Genomic DNA, 20,977 nt, shown 5'->3' on the forward strand with positions numbered 1-20,977 from the left:
CAGCCACTAATGAAAATAATAACTGCAAAGGAATTAGCTTCCTGCTCACTCTGCCCTTCTCAGCTGGAGCTTTTGGAAGGCTCCTGGTGTACATCAGGTATCTGACTAACTACTTCCTTGTTCAAAAAAGAGGGTGCTGTTAGCAGCGGTCCCTGTATAATTACTTACTTGATTCCTCCTAAGGAGCTTATGCTAAGAGTTGAGCAAAGAAAGCAGATTAACCATTTGAATGCATCCACATAACACACACACTAGCACTGGGGGGCCCCAGGCCTATATTTGTGCCCCAGGAAATTTACTTCTTCTAATCCTGCTCCCACAATAGGGTTTTTCATTCATTGTAAGGTAATTATGTTGTGTTTGTGTTTGAGCAGGAAAGAGAAGAGGGCAGGGAGAAAAGGGCTGCATTGACAAGGTGGGAATGGGGGAGCCAGTGGGAGATAGAGCTTTTCCATCCTCAACAACTAGATTAGTACCAAGGGAGGAGGAGGCGATGTGGCCTATAGCTCCACAGTCTGCCCTGCTCTGCCAGTCACATGCTTCCCCTGCATTGCCTAGCAACATCAAAGCTCAGAGAAAAAGTTCTCTCTTCCAACTTCAAATCTGTCTGAGGCGGACTGAAGGAAGCTTATTGTGCGCTAGACAAAACATCTGTTTCTTGCTTTAAAAAAAAAAAACCCAACCCCAAAAATCATCTACATGGTAATACACACACACACACACACTTCTCTCCCTCTCTTTCACCCTGTGTAAATGCCTGTATGAGCCTATGTGCCTTGCCACCCAGCACTCCCTTGCTTGCTAACCATCCCCCTCCACATGGCATAGAATGGATGCACCTGGTTGCAGTCACCAGGGCCCTACCCACACACTCCCTCCACACACACACACACACACACACACACACACACACACACACAGGAGACTGTATTAATAGTAAGCCTTTGCAAAAATAGCAAAGCCAATTAAATGGTCAGAAAAAAACGTGCGTCTGGCTCCAGGCTTGACCAGGGTGACCAGGCATCCTCTTTTTCCAGGACATGTCCTCTTTTTTAGCTTCATGTCCTGGAAAAGAACTTAAATGTTCTTTTCCTTGTAAGCTGGAAGCACAGAGTCTTCTTGTAGTTGACAAATTATATAAGTTATAGGTAATATAGTTTTAAATTTAATAGCAAGTAATACAGTGTTTAAATTAACCACATGAAATCAGTGTACAAGTGTTTTTTATTTTGTCCTGCCTGGGATGTCCAACACTTTGGGGTGCCTTGTTCTCCTCTGTGGTTATGAGATCTGGTCACCCTGGGCTTGACCCAACCAGCACTTTGAGGAACCTCAAAGGGCAACGTTTGCATTTAAAGAAGGAACTCACCGATACCATCTGGGAGCTTAACCTAAGGGGTAAGCCATGAACATACTTCTCATTCACAGGACTTGATCTAGGCTGCAATCCTGTCCACACTTGCCTGGAAGGGAGTCTTATTGAGTCTGATGGAACTTGCTCCTGCTGAGTAGACATGAATAGGACTGGGCGCCCAGTTTACCTGAAAAGAGTGCTTAATGGGCACGTTTTCAGGCTGCAGTCCTAACACACTTACCTGGGAGTATGCCCTATAGAACACAATGGGGCTTACTTCTGAGTAGACATGCATAGGATTGCACCTTAAATCCCCACAGCAAAAGGAAGGAGCAGAACCCTCTTCCCCCGACCCCCTGCCCCGAATCCCCTCTTTGTCAAGTACTTTGGTGAGTTCCTTCTTTAAATGCAAACGTTGCCTTTGGAGGGCATGTCCTGGAAAAAAGTAACCACCACATACATAAGACCTGTTACATGGCTGCATTTTGAAAAGGATCTCTCCGCCATACAATGTCTCAAAGGAGATTCTGAGAGTGCAGCAGTCCCAACATGTTTACTCAGAAGTAAATCTCACTGGAGCCAACAGGTCTTACTCCCAGGTAAGTGCGCATAGGATGGCATGTAAGACTGCAGTCTGACCCACGTGTGTATAAATGCAATCCCAGCTACACTTACCTAGGAGTAAGCCCCACTGACTGCACACGACATGGGTGGTTACTTTGCTGGTGCGAGGCAGCAACTTGCAAGCACTTCTGACCTGCAGCAGGGAGTCGCAGGGTCCCGCTGAGCACGAACCGGGGGCGCTTGGGGGCTTACCTTGGCAGCTGGCTTGCAGAATGCACGCAGCGCCCAAAATGAGCAGCTTGCAAGCGGCGGCCGCTCGCCGGTCCACGCGCCGGTGCGGTCCCATCGCGGCTGGGATGCTCCGTTCAGCAGGCGCGCGACTCTTCGGCACAACTTCGCTCCCTCGTCCCGCTAGTTGCCGCGGAAAGGCGTGCTCGTCAGCTGAGGCATCGTGCCTGCGCCCTGCACTCCCACCCGCCGGGCAGTGCAGAAAGCGCTTTATACCCGACGGCCCCGGAACTAGCATGCGGCATTGCTCCAGGGCCTGGCCTGGCCTAGCCAGCCGCCGCGGGCAGGGCCGCCCCGCCCTCTGCACTTTGCAACGGGGGCTGGGTGGATGGATGCTGGCGAGCAAAACTTCCGCGCGCTGCGCACTCGACGGGCGCTAGTGGCAGAGCTGGCAGCGCTGTTGCGCCAGGGACAAAGTGTTAGCCGACCTCTCTCTCTCTCACACACACAGACGTACTCACACTCATCCACGCACTCACACACAATCTCCCACACACTCTCTCACACACACGCGCGCACAGACGCTCTCTCACCCACACACGCACTCACACACACTCTCCCACTCACTCACTCTCATCCACACACGCACCCACACACTCTCTCTCACACACACACACAGACTACTCACACTCTCTCATCCACACATACACTCACACACGCACTCACTCTCACCCACACACACACACTCACACACACACTCTCTCACCCACACACACACTCTCCCACACACACACTCACACACACTCTCTCTCACACACACACACAGCATGCATCGAGTTAAAAAAATACATCTCATATTTAGCACAATTTAGTGTTAAAAGTAAATGGCAAGGCTTCAGTTGGAGCTCTGAGAGGACTTGTGTGTGTGTGTTTCAATCAGTTTCTAAGGGCAGCAAACTTCAAGGTTGTGACAAAAATGTAGTGATATCATTTACAGCAATGAGTATCAACCTTTTTCATCTCACAGCACACTGACTAGGCACTAAGATAGTCAAAGCACACCATCAGGTTTTTGACAACTGACAAGGCACACCATGCTGCCTATGGGACTCACATCCCCAATTGGCCCTACTAATAAATGACCTTCCCCCAAATTCTTGTGGCACACCTGTGGACCACTGGTACAGTGGTTGAAAGTGATTGATTTACAGACTCATCTTCATTGGGAACATGCAGGAGGGGTGTTAAAGCTTCAGAATTGCTCAAAAATGGGTCCCAGTGTGACAGATTAATATAGTTCTCCCGCCCCCCAAAAAGCCTTTCAAAGTCTGACTCACTTTTTGGATAGTACCTTGGTGCCAATAGAGAACTAGTCTCTCAGTCTCAACTTCTCCATCTGTGAAATTGGATAAAATTGGCCTACTTTACAGGACAGTTGTAAGAATTACCCAGATAATGTGTGTTAAGTGCTTTGAAAACTAAAGTTGTTTAGTATTATTGTTAAGTAACTAAGTACTTAACAATAATATAATCTCTGTGGACATATATTATCTCTGTGGACATACATGCTTTTTCCAATTTAAATTATCTTATATGTACTTACATTTTGTATCAGTTTTGCACTCTTGCACAGTTTCAAACCAATTTAATTATTCCCAGTTTGCCTGGTGTGACCTATGCTATTTCCCTTTCTCTTTCTCCTCTAACTCACCTAAAAATTAAACCAACATGGCAAATATAGTGGGTCACATTTGGGTAAAATGGAAATAATTAAATCAGACTGAAACTATGCAGGAGAGCAAAACTGAAGCAAAATTGTTTTGATAAAGATAAACAGTGAAGGGCTATTGTAGAATCAAGTGCATGAAACAGGAGTGTACAGTCTACACAGTGTCAAGAATATGTTGATTCTGATATATCTAGGTTATGTGGTTTCAGATTGCATATTTAGATGGGATCAGAAGTGTGGTCAGCACAGTTTAATGTTATTGCGCTTCTGCATAGAATATTTCTTTTTTACAGAAAGCCAGGACAGTACTCTAGGACAGTAGTGGTTACTATCCTGAAAGATGATCAGTGCAAATTTGCACTTACAGTCTTTCACAAGTGAGCCTGGGATGATTGGAACCATTGTGGGATATATGCTTTTATCAAAATGTTAACATGAGAATTGGAAAGAGTAGGTGGCCAGGACAAGGATACACAACAGCTCAAAGTGATTATATACCCTTCCATTATAGATATATATCCTACTGTAGTTTCTATATTAAAAATAACATACAGTACAGAGCAAGTATGAATGCTCTCTAACTATAGAATCAGAGTAACTTAGGGCGCAATCCTAACCCCCTATGTCAGAGCTTTCCAGCACTGGCATAGCAGTGCCAATGGGGCATGTGCTGCATCCTGCAATTGGGTGTCACTCATGGAGGCCTCTTCAAAGTAAGGGAATGTTTGTTCCCTTACCTCAGAGCTGCATTGCCCTTATGTCAGTTCTGGAAAGCACTGACATAAGGGGTTAGGATTGCGCCCTTAACTAGATGTAGTTACTGTGGTTGTTAAAGGTATGTGTGAATACTTTAGACTAGAGCAGTGTTCTCTTTCATCTCACAGTACACTGACAAGGTGCTAAAACTTTCAGGATACACCATCAGTTTTTTTGACAATTGACAAGGCACACTGTGCTGCTGGTAGGGGACTCAGGGCCCAATCCTATCCAATTTTCCAGTGCAGTGCTGCAATGGGATATGCACTGCTTCCTATGTTGGGGAAGCAGTCACAAAGGCCTCCTTAAGGTATGGGAAAATTTGTTTCCTTACCTTGGGGCTGCATTATGGCTGCACCAGTGCTGAAAAATTGAATAGGATTGGACCCTCAGGGCCCACTCCTACCAAACTTTTCAATGCAGTTATGCCAATGGGTCATGTGATTACATCTACATCCTGTGGTACATCCTGTGGTAGAGGGACAGTCATGGCCTCCTCAATGTAATGGAACATTTATTCCCTTACCTCAGGGCTGCATTGTGGTTGCATTGGTGCTGGAAAGTTGGATTGGATTAGGCCCTTACATCCCCCATGGCTCTACTAGTATATGACCCTCCCCCAAACTCCTATGGCACACCTATAAACCATACACAGCACAGCAATGCACGATGGCACACTTGTTGAAAAATCACTGCACTCGAGGGCACCAAACACAGTGCAGCCCCTCCAGCTCTGAGACATTTCCATCGAACACAGAATACATGAAATTTTTTTTAATGTTATTGAAACACTTTCTACTCTGGAATGTGTTGCTCATTCAAATTACTGCAAGATTACACCTAAATTTAATGAATTATGGATTGCATTTAATACCAACAAAAGAAAAGGGTCAAAATTTTGTTTAGAACACCATAAAATATATGGGTGTGAGCCTAGTTAAACAGATATATGAATCTTGATTTCTCTGCCTTTGATTACAGTTGATGGCTGGTACCTGATTCCTCTGGAAAGTATTGTGTTCCAAAGTAAGGTGAAGAGATATGGAATCTCCATCTACCATGATGTATTTGTGATGACCCATTCATGCATACAAGTCATAGCTGATGAGGCAACCATCAAGTGCTTAACATGCATGCATAAATCAGTCCATAACAAGTATCAACCCATAACAGGTAGCGCAAATGAGACAAGGGAATATCCCCCCTCCAGAATGTTCTGATGTCATAAATATAAAAGAGGACAAGGCGCTGAAAAATGTAGAACATCAAAGAAAAATGCAGGACATAGCAAAATAAAAGCTAAAAACACTCATATATTGATTTCATAAGGTCAGATTAAATATTATTACTTATTACATTTAAAACTACAGTACATGTAACTTATTACATATAATTTATTAATTACAAGAAGGCTATGTGCGCTACCTGCAGGGGCCCACTCACAGGGAAAAGGAGGACATTTATGTTCATTTCCAGGACATGAGGCCAAAAAAAGAGGACATGTCCTGGAAAAAGGAAGTCTGGTCACCCTGCCCCCCACATACACATACACACATTGCATGATAAATATGATTTAAATGTTATTTTAATTTTTCTGAATTATAGAAAATAAATATAATGCGCATGCATAAATACTGCATGCACGCATGAGAAATTTAAATGATTGCATATATGTATTAAAATTATATGAAAAAATTGGTGGATTGTCATTATAAACTTTATTTTAGTTTAATGTGAAAAAGCCAGGCTCAACCACCCCAGTTCTCTAGTGAGGTGCACAGAAAGATCCTGTAGTATATAAGAAACACTTGTGAATGATTGGAACTTGATGGACCATTGATTCTGCTGAAAGAGGGGCAAACGTGGGTTTCTGGACTCCAGCATTCGGTAGGCAGCCTTTCCAATGAACACAGAACATATTGAAAGTTTTCAGCTTTGCAAACTTCGATCAATAACTGCAAGCAAAAATCCAGATCTCTTTCTCCATATGAACTCTCTGCTAATATGTAACAAACAAGGAGGTGCATAATTGTGCATTCACGTGCTACAGGTCCTGCCAATAAATTTTTGATAATTTTGTTAGGCTTACAAATTACTGAATTTCCCTTCCTTCATGTCAGATCCTAAGCACAAAAAGAGCCAGCCTGGACATCTCCCCCCAAAATCACATCCTTTTGATGGTTTGTTGTTTACCAAGAAAGGGACCCTCTTCCCCTCTCCCTCCTTCTTGATCCCTCAAGGACTCTAATCTCACAAATGTTTCCATTAGGGAAGGGAGAAGAAGAAAAAGCGCAAGTGCCTGCAGGTTTTGTGGAGTTGTGATTTATGCAGGTTCGGGGCTGCTTGGGGTGGTGGTACGACACAGCATCGGGGTCAAGCCACAAGAAACACTGGGGGCAGATCAGAATATTCAATTAGTTTCCTGGCACCTTTGAATGACAAAGGAGGGATAAGATCTCTCCATCACAAGATCCAGAGCTGCTGAGATTGAGGCGGGGGTGGGAGGAGGAGGGAGAGAGGGAGGGTCGGTCTATGCAAGTCTCCTTGCCTGCCTGTCTCCATTCACTGTCGGGGAACAGCGCTTGCAACATTCCTTTCTGCACGAAAGGGCTTTTCCTATTGTTGTTTGCTCTTGTGTTTCAGTGTTGCCAGTGGAATTCTTGTCGTGGTTTCACAGCAAGGCACAAGCAGGCTGCCCAAACAGAACCAGCTTCTCTCGGAGGGGAAGAGGATTGAGGTGGGGGAGGTGTTGCTTTTAATCCCAAAGCAACGGGGAGAAAGGAGCAGGAATCTAAGGAGGGCAGCCGATCACTCTCCGCCTCTCCCCCCACCACCCCCCAAGGCAAAGAGAAGCAAAGTCACAGGTTGGCTATGCGCAGCCTGGCAAGCCGAGCCAACTCCCGCCCTGGCACATACTGTAGCTACCCATTTTCTTGAGCACGTGGGTTGCACGGGAAGAAGAGAGCAGCCAGAGGCTTCTTTCTTTCTTTTTTCTTTCTTTCTTTCTTTCTTTCTTTCTTTCTTTCTTAAAATAACTCAGGAAATTGAAGATCGTTTGTCTTAAAGCTCAAGTCTACAGTGGATTGCCATTTGGATTGCAAATTTCCCTGCCATGTGACTTGGTGAATATCTTTCTATAACCATTTTAATCTCATATAGATTACAGGTTGAGTCTATTTATCCATGGATTTCAGATCTGGCTCAATGCAGGTCCCCCAGAACTGTGTTGAGTCAGACTTGGCCCAACCTGAACCCTCCAAATGTGGCTGGAACTGTGATCCAGAGGGTTTAAAGGGGCCCAAATCACTGATTTCCATATCCGTGGCTTTTCATATCCACAAGGAGGGGTCCAAGAATGGATCCCTCATAGATATTAAAACGCCACCTGTATAGCCAGGGATTGAAACAGGTATGTGGGCAATCCTTTCAGACATGGATTGCAGCTCCTGTTTACTAGCTCAGTGTTTCTCAAACTGTGGGTCGGGACCCACTAGGTGGGTCATGAGCCATTTTCAGGTGGGTCCCCATTCACTTCAATATTTTATTTTTAATATATTAGACTTGATGCTACCATGGTATGTGCCTGCATTTGGGGAAATGTTACAAACCTGTGCTTTTAACAGGCTGCTATATATGCTTTTAACAATGATAGTAAATGGGACTTACTCCTGGGTAAGTGTGGGTAGGATTGCAGCCTAGGATTGTTAAAACTTTTCCTGCTTGATGATGTCATTTCCGGTCATGACATCACTTCCAGTGGGTCCTGACAGATTCTCATTCTGAAAAGGGGGTCCCAGTGCTGAATGTGTGACAACCACTGTGCTAGCTTTTTGCCCCCCTCCCAAGGCTGGTGCAGATGAAAATGACTTCTGCACTTTCACAGGCACTTAGAAGTATTTAGAAGGAAATGTGATATACTAGCTCTGCAGTACAGCTTCATCTGAATTAATTCATTCAATCAAGAGTACATTAAAAGGCAATGGAATATTCTTTAATGGAGATCAAATAAGGGTATATTGGTATTCTACTTGAGTGTGAGAACACTCGTGTTTTGGTTCGGTTTGGTACACATCAGCACTTATTTAAGATCTGGCCTAAATCTGCAATAGAACAAGTTGGTAGAACATAGTACTATCCCACTTCACACTGCAGGTATGCAACTATATTTGAATGTTACCCCACATTAAAAAGTAACAGCACAAGTTACAAAATTAGCACACCAGGGAGAATGTTTCTAGCCCACCCTGCTTATTTCTGTTTACATGGAATTGTTTGTGTAGGGAAGCATTCAAATATAGTACATTATTTTTACGTTAAAGTAAACAATAAACTATATACTTCATATAATAGTTCAGGGCGGCCTATCCATGCAGTGAAGTGATAAAAGTTGCATCAGTAGACTGCAGGGAGGGGGCAAGGAGGAGGTGGAGTCCCTTCACCCTGAATCTGCTGCTGCCTTCCTCCATCCCACTGCAGATGCAATCCACATTGATCCACTTTCTACCCACTCACAGTTAGCAGAAAGGGGATCAGCTGCCTCCTAACCTTGTTCCTGGAGTGGATTCTTCAAACACAGAAGTGCATGGCTTCTTTACAGAGATCACTTGGTGTGTTTAAAACAAACCAGCAAGCTTTGTGTGTGTGGCAGAGACTGCAGTGGCAAACCCAAACCAGCATTGGGAAGTGTTCCAGTCATGCTGCTCCGTACAGAATTATTAGGCTATCACTTTGAACTGCTTAATTAATTTAGATTAATTAATTAAAACCCTTTTGATAAACTAAAAAAGCATCCCAGATTAATTGGGCAACACCTTGTTTTAAAGACGTGGGCATTTTCAATGCAATAAAAACAGCAGAAAGCAAATATTGGCTTGGATGTGGCATTCCCATTCACTCTCACACAGAAGGAATTATTGATCCAAGGTGGCACCTCCTGCAACATGTGCCCACACCACCTAAAAACAAAATATGCTTTTTATCTTCAGAATTACAATATTGTTTCAGTCATATGCATATATATGCAGATTTAATCAATGACTCATTTCAAATTAATTTGGTTAATAGACTAAGGGCATGATCCTAACCAACTTTCCAGCACTGGCATAGCTGTGCCAGTAGGGCATGTGCTGCATCCTGCAGTTGGGGGGCAGTCCTGGAGGCCTCCTCAAAGGAAGAAATGTTTGTTCCCTTACCTCAGAGTTGCAATGCCCTGATGTCGGTGCTGGAAAGTTGGTCCTATGATCCTCATCTGCTTCATGGTACAGCTGCACCGAAATGGATGTCGCTGTATCCTGCGAGGCAGGAGAAGCAGCCAGAGGGCTCTTTAGGGTAAGGGAATATCGGTAGCGCCTCTGCAATAGTGCCTCCGCAGTCCCAATGTGTCTACTCAGATCCTTGCCAGCTCAATCACTGGCACAGAACCAAGGGGACCCATCTCAGGCTCCAAGGCTTGGGAGAGGGTATAGGATTCAGCAACAGCCTCTGCCACCATCCCTGCCCCCTCCCAGGCCCAATCTGCCCTCTGGCCCTCCCTCCCACTGCCCAGTTTCGACCCTCCTGTCTTCCTCCTACCCAAAAATGCCTTGCTGCTGCTTGGCAGTGAGCTCACTGTGCGCCACTCTCGCTGCTCCTGCCACTTGCAGGAAACCCCAGCGCCAAGTGGCACAAGCCTCCCCACTGGCAACGCTCACCTGGCAGCCACCACAACGTGCCTTGTGGCATGTTTGCAACAGCTGTTGCCGGGGCAGTGCAGGGGCTAGTGGCACTGGCCAGGCTCAGGACCAGCTGTAAGATTTGTTCAGTCAGGTGACAACCCTAATCACAATCTTTCTAAATGTTTCCTCAAAGAATGAATGTTCACCTTTACTGAGTTCAGGTTAACCTGTGTCTAAAACAGCATTTTTTTACAAATGACTTCAAACACCACCAACCTAAAGAAGAGTTCTTTGTTAACTCATTAGCATTTGAACTTCAAATAATAATAAATCTATAGCATCAACTGTTCTGTGGGGTCATAGCCTCTGCTCAAATTGACCTAAGTGAGGGTTATCATCTATGTTAACAAAGGAGAAAATCCATTATCATAAGAATTTAACAAGAGAGACAACAGTCCAGCTGTTAGTCCACCTTTGCTTCCTGCGTGAAAAATGTTTGTTTATACACTTCATAAGTAATCCAAAAAGCCATTAGGAGTTTCGTGTTCAGAGCAATCCATTGCTCATGTTGTCTGCAAATCAAATAATGCCACACTTCTATATACATTTACCTGGGAGTAATGCCCACTGAACTTAGTCTGAGTGGATATGCATGGGATTGTACTGTCGGTGGCCTGATCCTTATAGTTAAAAAGGTAAATTTGGACCAGAATTCGCTTTTTAAAAATTGTATCAAAATGCAGCAAATTCTTCTGGAAGATATTTGTAAAAATTCAGAGACAGCACTGTTAAAACAGGTAAAAAAAATATATGCCAGAGAGTGAAAAACAAGAGGTGCAGTGCAAGCCTATGAATGTCGACTTGAAAGTGTCCCACTTTCAGTTGAACGGGTAGCACAATCCTAACTAAATTCCCCTGTGCCAATGCAGCTTAGACAGTGCAGGCTATGCTGCATTCCACAGGAAAATTTCAGCTGCTGGGAGTCTCCTCAAAGTAAGGGGACTTTTGTCCCCTTGCGCCAGGGTAAGCCGCAACAGGCGCAAGGGGTCAACTCTGACCTGCACCAGCAATATTGCTGGTTCAAGTTTGTGTTAATCCATGTCAACAGATCAGGCACAGGAAACAGAATAGGATACACCATGCACCAGCACTGCCAATCCCATTCCTGTCCTGGGCCCAATCCGCTCACCCCTGCCCCCATCACCACCCTTCCCTCGCCCCATTCCACACCCTGAAAACATCCTGAACTCATACCTGCACAGTTGGTGATCTAGCAAAACAAACTGAAGACGTCATACCAGCCATGTATGGAAGCCCAATGGAGACCCTCTCTCTGAAGCTGTCATTTTTGGCTTGTAGTTGTCATGATGCTGAGTGCATCTAGCTCAATATTGTCTTCTCAGCAGCAGCTGTCCAAGGTCTCAGGGTCTTGCTCTAGTATTGAAATCCTTTGAGTGGAGATTCCAGGAAGTCAGGACACAACCTATACCCTTATCCTGGGGCAAGAGGTCTGGTCTAGAGGGTAGAGCCTCCGTTAGCCTAAAGATAACATCAGAAGGTCGCCAGTTTGAGGACACCGGCGGCTCCCTGAACAGCTGAGAATGGCGAGAGAGACCTTGAAGCAGCTGACAAGCCGAGCTGAGTGATTCCACCTGCTCTTGGTGTGAGCAAGAAGCGTCTTAGCTGCCCTCCATGTGAGAGAAATGGAGCTGCTTGTCAGCCTGCATGGGAGAACTGGAGGCCAGAAGTGAAACCAAACCAGGAAGATCCATTCTGAAATGTTGTTGGTTCTTGAAAGAGAGAACCTCTATGATTGTAAAAATCCTCTTGAGGGATTTGGAAATGCCTGCCTATGTAAACCGCCTTGAATAAAGTCAGAGGAGTAATCCGATTACCAGAAAGGCGGTATATAAATACCCCATTGTTATTATTATTTATTCATTATCCATGCAAAACATGTGCTCTGTCGCATTCTCCACTTTTGTGCAGCTGTTGTGCTTATTGGACAGTAGAACATTTCCAATTGAAAAACTGTTCTTAAGAGTCGAAAGTTCTTGTCAACACTCAAATAACATACAAATACACAGGCTGTAGCACTGATGATGCAGAGACACAGGAATTGCTGACACAGAAATGCGGAAGATTCGTGCTAGAAGGAAAGATGAGCCAAACAGCAGGGTTAATGCACCACTTTGCCACATTGCGCTACATTCCAAGAAAGTCATTTTAATCCTGTGTGTTTTCTGCCAACACAGTCATGACTGCCCCAAAGTATCAGGGCATTTATAAGGGACACTATTGAAAATGGCCCAGTTCCCCTTAATCCTTTGTTAATGACTAGGTACGGTAGAAGAGCTGTTTTATTAGTTCAAAGTTCATGATAAGGCTTTGTACTAGCCTCCTATTGATGGCTATTGTATTTAGAAAATAATCAGAATAAAAATCTGAAAACTTGACATCCTGTAAGTGAAACAACTGGGGTGATAAGATCATATTCCTTTTGATATTGCAGTATTTCACTTTGATATCAAAGGTGGAAAGTGCATTAGTAGTTTTGGGCATTATGTCAAACACACATAATAGATTATTGACATTCCCAAACAAAACTATGACAATCAGATTGAAAAGGTGTTTTGCCTCCTTGTCTCTATCACACAGAAGATATAATGGTTTTTACTAGTCAGAAGATCATAGATTAATGCCAGGGCACAATCCTAACCCACTTTCCAACACCAACATAAGAGCAAAGCAGCTCTGAGGTAAGGGAACAAACATTCCCCTACCTTGAGGAGGCCTCCGTGACCGCCCCTCCACTGCAGGATGCAACACACATCCGATCGGCACCACTATGCCAGTGCTAGAAAGTTGGTTAGGATTTGGGCCTTAGAGAAATCAGTGATTGTGGGGCCCAATCCTATCCAACTTTCCAGTTCCGATGCAACCATGTCAATGGGGAGTGTACTGCATCCTGCAGTGGAGGGGCGGTCACGGAGGCCTCCTCAAGGTAGGGGAATGTTTGTTCTCTTACGTGGAGGTTCCATTGTGGCTGCATCAGCATTGGAGATTTGGATACAATTGGGCCTTCAGTTCTGTATTTTCTCCAGTATTAAACAAGATTACAATAATACATAGGGTGTATATAACTATTCAATGATACAATATCACTGCATAATGTTTATGGTCAGTCACCAGACACCAGTGTAGTGCCAGCACCATCTCTTGGTGACTTCACGGTCTTCTGGCAGTCTGGAAAATCTGTCCTATTCAGCTACAGCCCAGAATGGAAACTATGACTTCTTACGCAACTTCTATTTGAACCACTGTGCTTTGGAGTCCTTGTTGTTGTATCTACAAAAGTATGTTGGCTCTCAAGTGCCAAGGAAGCAGAAGCTTCATTCCTGATAAGCACATAAAAGCCTCAAATCCTGTATCCTTTGTTCTGTTTCCTTCTTTCTCCTAATCTTCAGTCCAAACTCCATGGCCTTTCCTTAGACACACTTCCAGAGTGTACTCGTATTAAGGGTTCTTTCCAGCATGGATGGTATTGGTACAAGGTTTTTGTGAGGGAAAGTTTAAAAGGGGTGAATGTGATGATGTAGCGTAGTTCTCAATTTTGGGGGTTCATTAAGGCTTTATTCAAGTGAGACCCAAACCTGACACAAAAGCTAAGGGTATTCCTATCACATTGAGGAATAATTGCAGTGAGGCTTATTAATTTGTTGCCAAGAATTTTAAGGAAGGCACCAAATTAGATAACAGACATTCAAAGGATTTGTGTAGGTCTTATAGAGATCATTTTCTCTCTGCTCTGCTGAAGATGTTAAAAAAATCTGTTAAATTTTTATATCAGCTCATGTAGATTTATGATAAAGCCATTCTGCTATCACAGCACTTACTATAGCATGGTAATTTTAATCCACTACTGTCAAAGTGTCCAAAAATGATGTTCCTTTTGAAAGACTTATTAGGAATTTTGAGCCAGCAGAAAACATTTATCAGAAAGGAAAACCCATTCAACACAATTTATTATATCAGCATCTAATTCATGTATTTCTAGTAGAGTAAAGCAAGCACAGGCATAAGAAAATTGTGTGTGCCTGTGGAAGGTGGTTGATAGGAACATTCGTATTTTCACACATATGAGCTTGCAAATGTGTGAGAGACCTTATGGGAGAAAAGTCAACCCTCAGTTAACCACAAAATAATGGCTGTATTTATGTCATGACTTATGTCTCTATGGAGGACAAATTAGCATTTCATTGGCAACTTAGCTCAGGATGCTTGAAAAGATATTTCTCTCACCAAGAACAGGAAGAATTCTGTTTTGTTTCACAAGGGGCAGTCTACTAATGGTCTGTATAGCTTGTGGATGGTGTTGTCAGTACTCAACTCAAGCATTTAAATGTTGGAGAACATTCAGCACTGTAAGTCCATTTGCAGCCTTTCTTTTTGGAATCCACTAACACCTTAGTGTTAGGAACTGCTTTAGTTCAGTGGCCTTGAGAGAACAAGAGAGAAGAAGGAAATTGCAGTCTCAGAACAGGCATGTGGCCTTCTAGGCCAGTGATGGCAAACCTTTTAGAGACGGAGTGCCCAAACTGCAACCCAAAACCACTTATTTATCGCGAAGTGCCAACACGGCATTTTAACCTAAATACTGAAGTTTTAGTTTAGAAACAACAACTCATACATTAACATCTTTTACCCACTATTACTTGTAACCCATAATGAACTTTTCCTCTAGAACAAGGGTCCCCAAACCCCGGCCCTGGGGCCACTACTCCCCATCCAGCCCACAGGGGGCACCCAGTCTCCAAGAAGCCTCTGGACCCCCAGAGACTTGCTGGAGCCCACGCTGGCCCGACACAACTGCTCTCAGCATGACGGCCAACTAATCAACCTCTTGTGTGAGCTGTGGGACGAGGGCTCCCTCCACTGCTTGCTGTTTACGTCTGTGATGCAACAGCGGCAGAGAAGGAAAGGCCAGTCTTGCTTTGTGCAAGGTCTTTTATAGGCACCCCGCTCTAGAAATTTGTCCAGTCCCCTCTTAAAGGCATCTAGGCAAGTTGTCATCACTGCTTCCTGTAGCAAAGGGTTCCACAGACTAATTACATGCTGGGTAAAGAAATATTGGCAGGGAGGGGGTGGCTGCAAGACCTGGCCACTGCTCATTTTCTCAAACATGAAAATTTTTTTTTTTTAAAAACCCCACCCACAGAAGTGGGTTCTAAGGCTGCAATCTCAGCCACTCTTTCCTAGGAGTAAGCTTCATTGACTCTAATGGGGCTTACTTCTGAGTAGACATGCACAGGAGTGGGCTCTATGGCTGCAATCCCAGCCATTCTTTCCTAGGTGTAAGCCTCATGGACTCTAATGGGGCTTACTTCTGAGTAGACACGCACAGGAGCAGGCTCCAAGGCTGCAATCCCAGCCACTCTTTCCTGGGAGTAAGCCTCATTGACTCTAATGGGGCTCACTTCTGAGTAGACACTTGTCTCAGCCTCTGCTGTGGAGGAAAGCCTCTCCCGGCGCTCAATGAGGAGCTGTTCTCAAGAAAGGCGGGCTGCAAAGGCTCTGAGGTTTTTTCTTGCAATGGTTGAGGAGGCGAGGCTACAGGAGGGCACTCACAATTGGGTGGTGGACAGCCAGTGAACTGACCTGAGCCATTTGGGAGAAAAAGATGGACCTTAGTCAAGCAGAGTGGGCAAAATTCAAAAGGAAAAGAAAAGGTGGGGCGGCAATGGGGCAACAGGAGCAGAGGGCAGTGAGCTCAGGGGGCGAAGGGAAGCAGCCCGCCCTCCCCAACACATGGCTCAGAAAAAGCCTCCGTTTGATTTAAAGTGACACATGCGGGGGGGGGGGAACTGCAGCTTCAGCGCCCCTCTCCAGGCTGCTTGGCTCAGCACCGCGTGCCCACAGAGAGGGCTCTGAGTGCCCCTTCTGGCACGCGTGCCATAGGTTCGCCACCACTGTTCTAGGCCATTAAGTAACGGCCTTTTGAGTGAAGACAAATTTTGCAGAACAAATCCTTTTATTTTGATTAATATGGTTTTATTTGTCTTTTATAGTTTTTATTTTAATCTTAAAATGATTGTATTTAAAATTCCAAAGAGTTAAAGAAGCCCTGACAATTAGTAAGTCATAAGGGCTATTTGGACAATTGCTGCGCTCATGATTTTGTTCTAATGCGACCCTAGAATGTACTGCAGATACTCGCCTTTTAGGTGATCTCATAGAAGAGGAGGGCAGGTTTTCAGCCAAAAATCATGGGATGTTCCATGGCCCCTGGAGTAGTGGGGGGGGGGGTCAAAGGGAATGGTGCTTGTGAGGAAGAGCTGCAGCTTGCCCTGCAGCCTGATTGAAAGGAAGGAAAGAAACTGGACTGTGTCACTGTTTTTGAAGACATTAACAAGGTCCTTATGCAGTACTCTGTGCCTTTCCCCCCTTCTGTATGATGGAACAGCCTGGAGGGATGGGGGAGGGGAGGCAGGGAGGAGGCAAAGGGAATATTTTTGATCTGCAGTTGCACTGTGTTTGTACAACTTTTAGAGCCAGCGGTAGCCTGCCTGCCTGAGTGACGTGCTGGCTAGTTGCAAAGCCTAGAAGAGGCAGAGAAGAAAGGCATGGTCAGCCGGAGCAGTTTTTACATACAGAATTCAAGGCGCATTGAGTTTCTCCTGGCTGCTGCAACACTCCTGAACTGGTAAAAAGTTCTCGCCTTATTGGCGAGTATCTGCAGTATGTTAACTTCCCTGCCTGACTGACGCCACTACCGCCCAAGGCTGGTTGGCGGAAGGGAGGGGCGGGGGAGTCAGGGATTGTCCATGGGAGACTCCGGTCTACTATCAGTCTTTGAGAAGCAATCGCAACATAGTCATTAAAAGGTTAGTTATCATTAGAATTAATTTTTTTCATTTATTGAAGTTAGTACCTAGTAGTTAGATTTTTTAAAAAATAATGTACATTTTGAAGTATATATAATTGAAGTTTCTTTAATGCAGCTTTATTACATTACAGCTAACTTAATGCAGCCTTCCAACATGAAAAGGTTCCCCACTTCTGTGCCAGAGGATCAGCAGCTTCAGAGATTTGTACCCTCTTCCACTCAGCAACAACTCTACCTACGTTAGGGGTTGGCATCATTGGGCAGTGGTCATGGGCCTAGCTCACTCAAAGACAATTCCTGAGATCGTACCTGTGCTCACCTTTTCGAAGAAACAAATACTTCCCTTCCTTCATTAGCCTCCTCCCACTTTTTGTACCTCTCTTACACTTATAAAGTGCCCAGTTTTAGTTTCTGCATCAGTGAATTGATCCAAAAGATTTCTCCCCATCAAAATACCATCCTAATTACCACAAAATGCAGAAGATATTTATTTTTTTCCTGAAAACTTTGCTGTTTTCTTGGGAAAACAGCCAACTTTTGCAGAATTTGCTGGCAAGGATCTCTTTATCACACTATCTGAAAAAGTGACTCCACTAGATGAACATAGGGGTCATCCTTTTCTTAATGGATTACTCTGCATGGTGCGCAACAGAAGAGAGTCTGGTTCTTTTACTCTTATCACTTGGGAGTGGGTGGAAACCTGCAGATAAATAGAAAATCTCTTATCTTAAAAGCTGCACTGTCAGGAAGGAGATCCATTCCATTTCAATTCTCATTCTGCATTTACATTGCCATCATTCCATTCACTTCTCTAGAGACGTTTTTGGTTTGTAAAAATATGTCTCTGGTAATGGACAGTAGACCTCAAGGTAACTGTGAGCAAGGAAAAATGTTCCTTTCTCTCCCCCTTCACCCCCCCTTTTGTCAGAAAAATAAAGGCTTTCTGTAGCTATAATTGTTGACTGTGCTCAAGGTTGCTAGAACACAGTGCACAGGGATCCATGAGCACCCATCTGTTAAAATCAAGATAATGTCATTTTTAGAAAATAGGTTTCGAGATATCATGATTGAAGTTTAAAATATGTGCCATCCATTACAGGCAGCCAAATTAAAGCTATTGCTTTGCATCTTAACCAGTGAACCAAGAATATGCAATTGTGTATTCTACAAATAGTTAACCAGATCCTTGCTTCCAGATGAGGCAAGGTGAATTTGATTACACAGGCCTACAAAACTGAGGGTCAGAAAAGTTTTTCCCAAACTTTACGGTGGTTTGATATGAATTTGGGGTGCTGATTCCAAAAATGGCATCCGTTTTGCCCTATCACGTCTAGCTTTGGAGACACGCGCTGCTCTTCTGTTCAAAAATGCATTGTGTAAAGTTTGCTTTTGTATGTATTTTAAAAAATTAGGATTTGTTACACAATATTGCATGCATATGCCTCTCAGAATTGCAGTGTGGTATTTCCAAAACTTTAAAGAAAATAAACTTTATTTTTATTTAACAGAAGATCAAAACACTATTCAAATTCAGTCAACATCTATAGGAACTCCACACATGCACAAAAAAGGGAGAGAGAAAGTGTGTCTCTACACTCCCCTTGTGCTCCCCTTGATGTCTGTTTTCTGGCTGATGGAGTAATCAGGTTGCTTATTTTTATTATTTTATTTAGTTTGCTTTAATGAATTGTTGAAAGCACTTTGGACAGTCTTTGCGGGAACACCGAAATAGGAGATTTCAGAATAAATAGTCAATTGTATTGTAGGCTTTTTGTTGAAATTTAATGTTGAATTGGTATGATTTTACAAATTTGTGTTTCAGGTACAGTGTATTTTGGGATGATCCAGTCTCTGCCTGACTCCATCCCCTGAGGGGATTTTTGTACTAACAGTCTCCCCCTCCCCCTTGCTATTTTCTGTCAGGTGAACTTGTGTCTGCACATTGCCATTTGCTGGGGAGTCTCCAGATTATCTGCTATATAATTATATACAGTGGACTAATTTTTAGATATATTATAGACAGAGCCTGTACTAACTTACTGACTATACTTTCTTACTGATTATAAAGAAAGAAGCCAGTACTTATATGATATGAAGGAACTCCAGAGTAACTCTTTGTTATTGTTCTTCATATGAATTTAAATAAATTAAGATTAGAGATCTAGGATCTTTTGGCAAAGTATTAAAGATACTTTGCAACATGTTCTGGTTCCAGGGGCTAGGTAGAAATTCAGCTAAATGGATGAAGAACTTGGCATTCTGGTTCAAGCACAAAATACACAAATTGATTTTTTTCTCAATTCTTCAGCAGTCTATAATCTCTGTGCTTCATGCTCCAGTCTGTAAAAGTGGAACAGCTCATGAACTACTTGTGATACTTAAATCCAACAGAAAAATCTTCTCATAAACAAAAGGCATTTGTTGCTACCTAATGATATACCAGGATAATGGAAAAGAATAGTTCAATGGGAATAGATTGAAAGTTTAATTAAAAGATTACAAGACCAAAGAAATCATAGGCCCAAATGTTCATCATTACTGGAGGGAGACTGAAGAACTTGTTGAGTCAATTTTTAAGTGAAGCAGGTAGGGATGTTTAATACATCCTGATGATCTGAATGTGTACCCTCTCTGAACAACTTCAACTCTGATGTTTTCGTTAGCAAAACCTTCATGACTGTAGCAAATAAGACTTTTGACTGAAAAAGCCAACCTAGTTCCCTTAACTGACCAGGGGATTAATGTATACTGAGAGAGAGAGAGAGAGAGAGAGAGAGAGAGAGAGAGAGCCAAGCTGAGGCCAAGTATTGTATTTCAAAGTCTGAAGCACTCCTTTATACTAGGCTTAAGATTATAAAACTGGTAACTTGGTTTTGGATAGTACAATCTTATTAATACTGCAATCCTATGCATGTTTTCCTGGGAGTAAGCCTCATTAAACACAATGGGACTTACATCTGAGTAGATAAGATATGCATAGGATTGTGCTAAAAAACTCGATAAGGGTCTCAAACCATCATGTTATACAGTTCAAGAATCAGGTTGCCTACACAAAACAAAACCTTCTCTTATAAACTCACTGAGTCTATTATGAGTAGTATTCCTTGTGCATTCTTTATTTAGCAATGATGAAAACATCCAAAATGCTAACTGTGACTATCTTGCTTATATGACAAAATGCCCCATTATGGCACCTTAGAACCTGTCTCTTGCTGGGGAAGGGCTCAAGCTCAATGGTAGAATACATGTTTTGTGTGCAGAAGATCTCAGGTTCAATTCTTCACGCCTCCATAGTAGGCTGTCTGAAATCCTAGAGAGCTGCTGCCAGTCAGTGTAGACTTTACAGCTAGCCTGAGTATGTGGCACATTCATATGTTGGGCAAGGTTGTGTTAGAACCATTCTCCTAGACCAGTGGTTCTCAAATATTTTAGCACTGGGACCCACTTTTTAGATTGACTGTCTGGGACCCACTAGAAGTAATGTCATTAACATGGAAGTGATGCAATGGCCAGAAGTGTCATCATCAAGCAGGAAGTGCAGTCATTGTGATGACAGAGCCTACTGCTTTCCTGAGAATGCAGCAATGTTGGGTTATTTCTCAGCCATTTTCCTATAGCAAAGTGAATCACAAAGGAAAAAAAAAAGCCTATTTACATATAACCTTGACACAAGCAAAATTACCACACAGCGACCCCCCTTTCCAGCATTCCATCTTCTCATATTTTTCATGATGGCTGTGCTCTCTGGAAGAGATTATGGTTGGCAACTCTTTGGAAGAGATGATGGATGGAAAGACTATGGTATA

General features: G+C 43.5%; 1 protein-coding gene across 1 annotated transcript in view; it reads right to left on the minus strand.

Moving 5' to 3' along the window:
- Positions 1-2,444, minus strand: part of LRP2 (LDL receptor related protein 2) — a 173,702-nt gene extending 171,258 nt beyond the window's left edge. Inside the window, exon 1 of the mRNA XM_066621620.1 lies at positions 2,171-2,444. Coding sequence (XP_066477717.1) covers positions 2,171-2,444 — 274 coding nt within the window. The remainder of the gene's footprint in view (positions 1-2,170) is intronic.
- Positions 2,445-20,977: the final 18,533 nt, after the last annotated feature.

This window comes from Tiliqua scincoides, chromosome 1 (assembly GCF_035046505.1).
Source record: "Tiliqua scincoides isolate rTilSci1 chromosome 1, rTilSci1.hap2, whole genome shotgun sequence".
NCBI classification, from domain to species: domain Eukaryota; kingdom Metazoa; phylum Chordata; class Lepidosauria; order Squamata; family Scincidae; genus Tiliqua; species Tiliqua scincoides.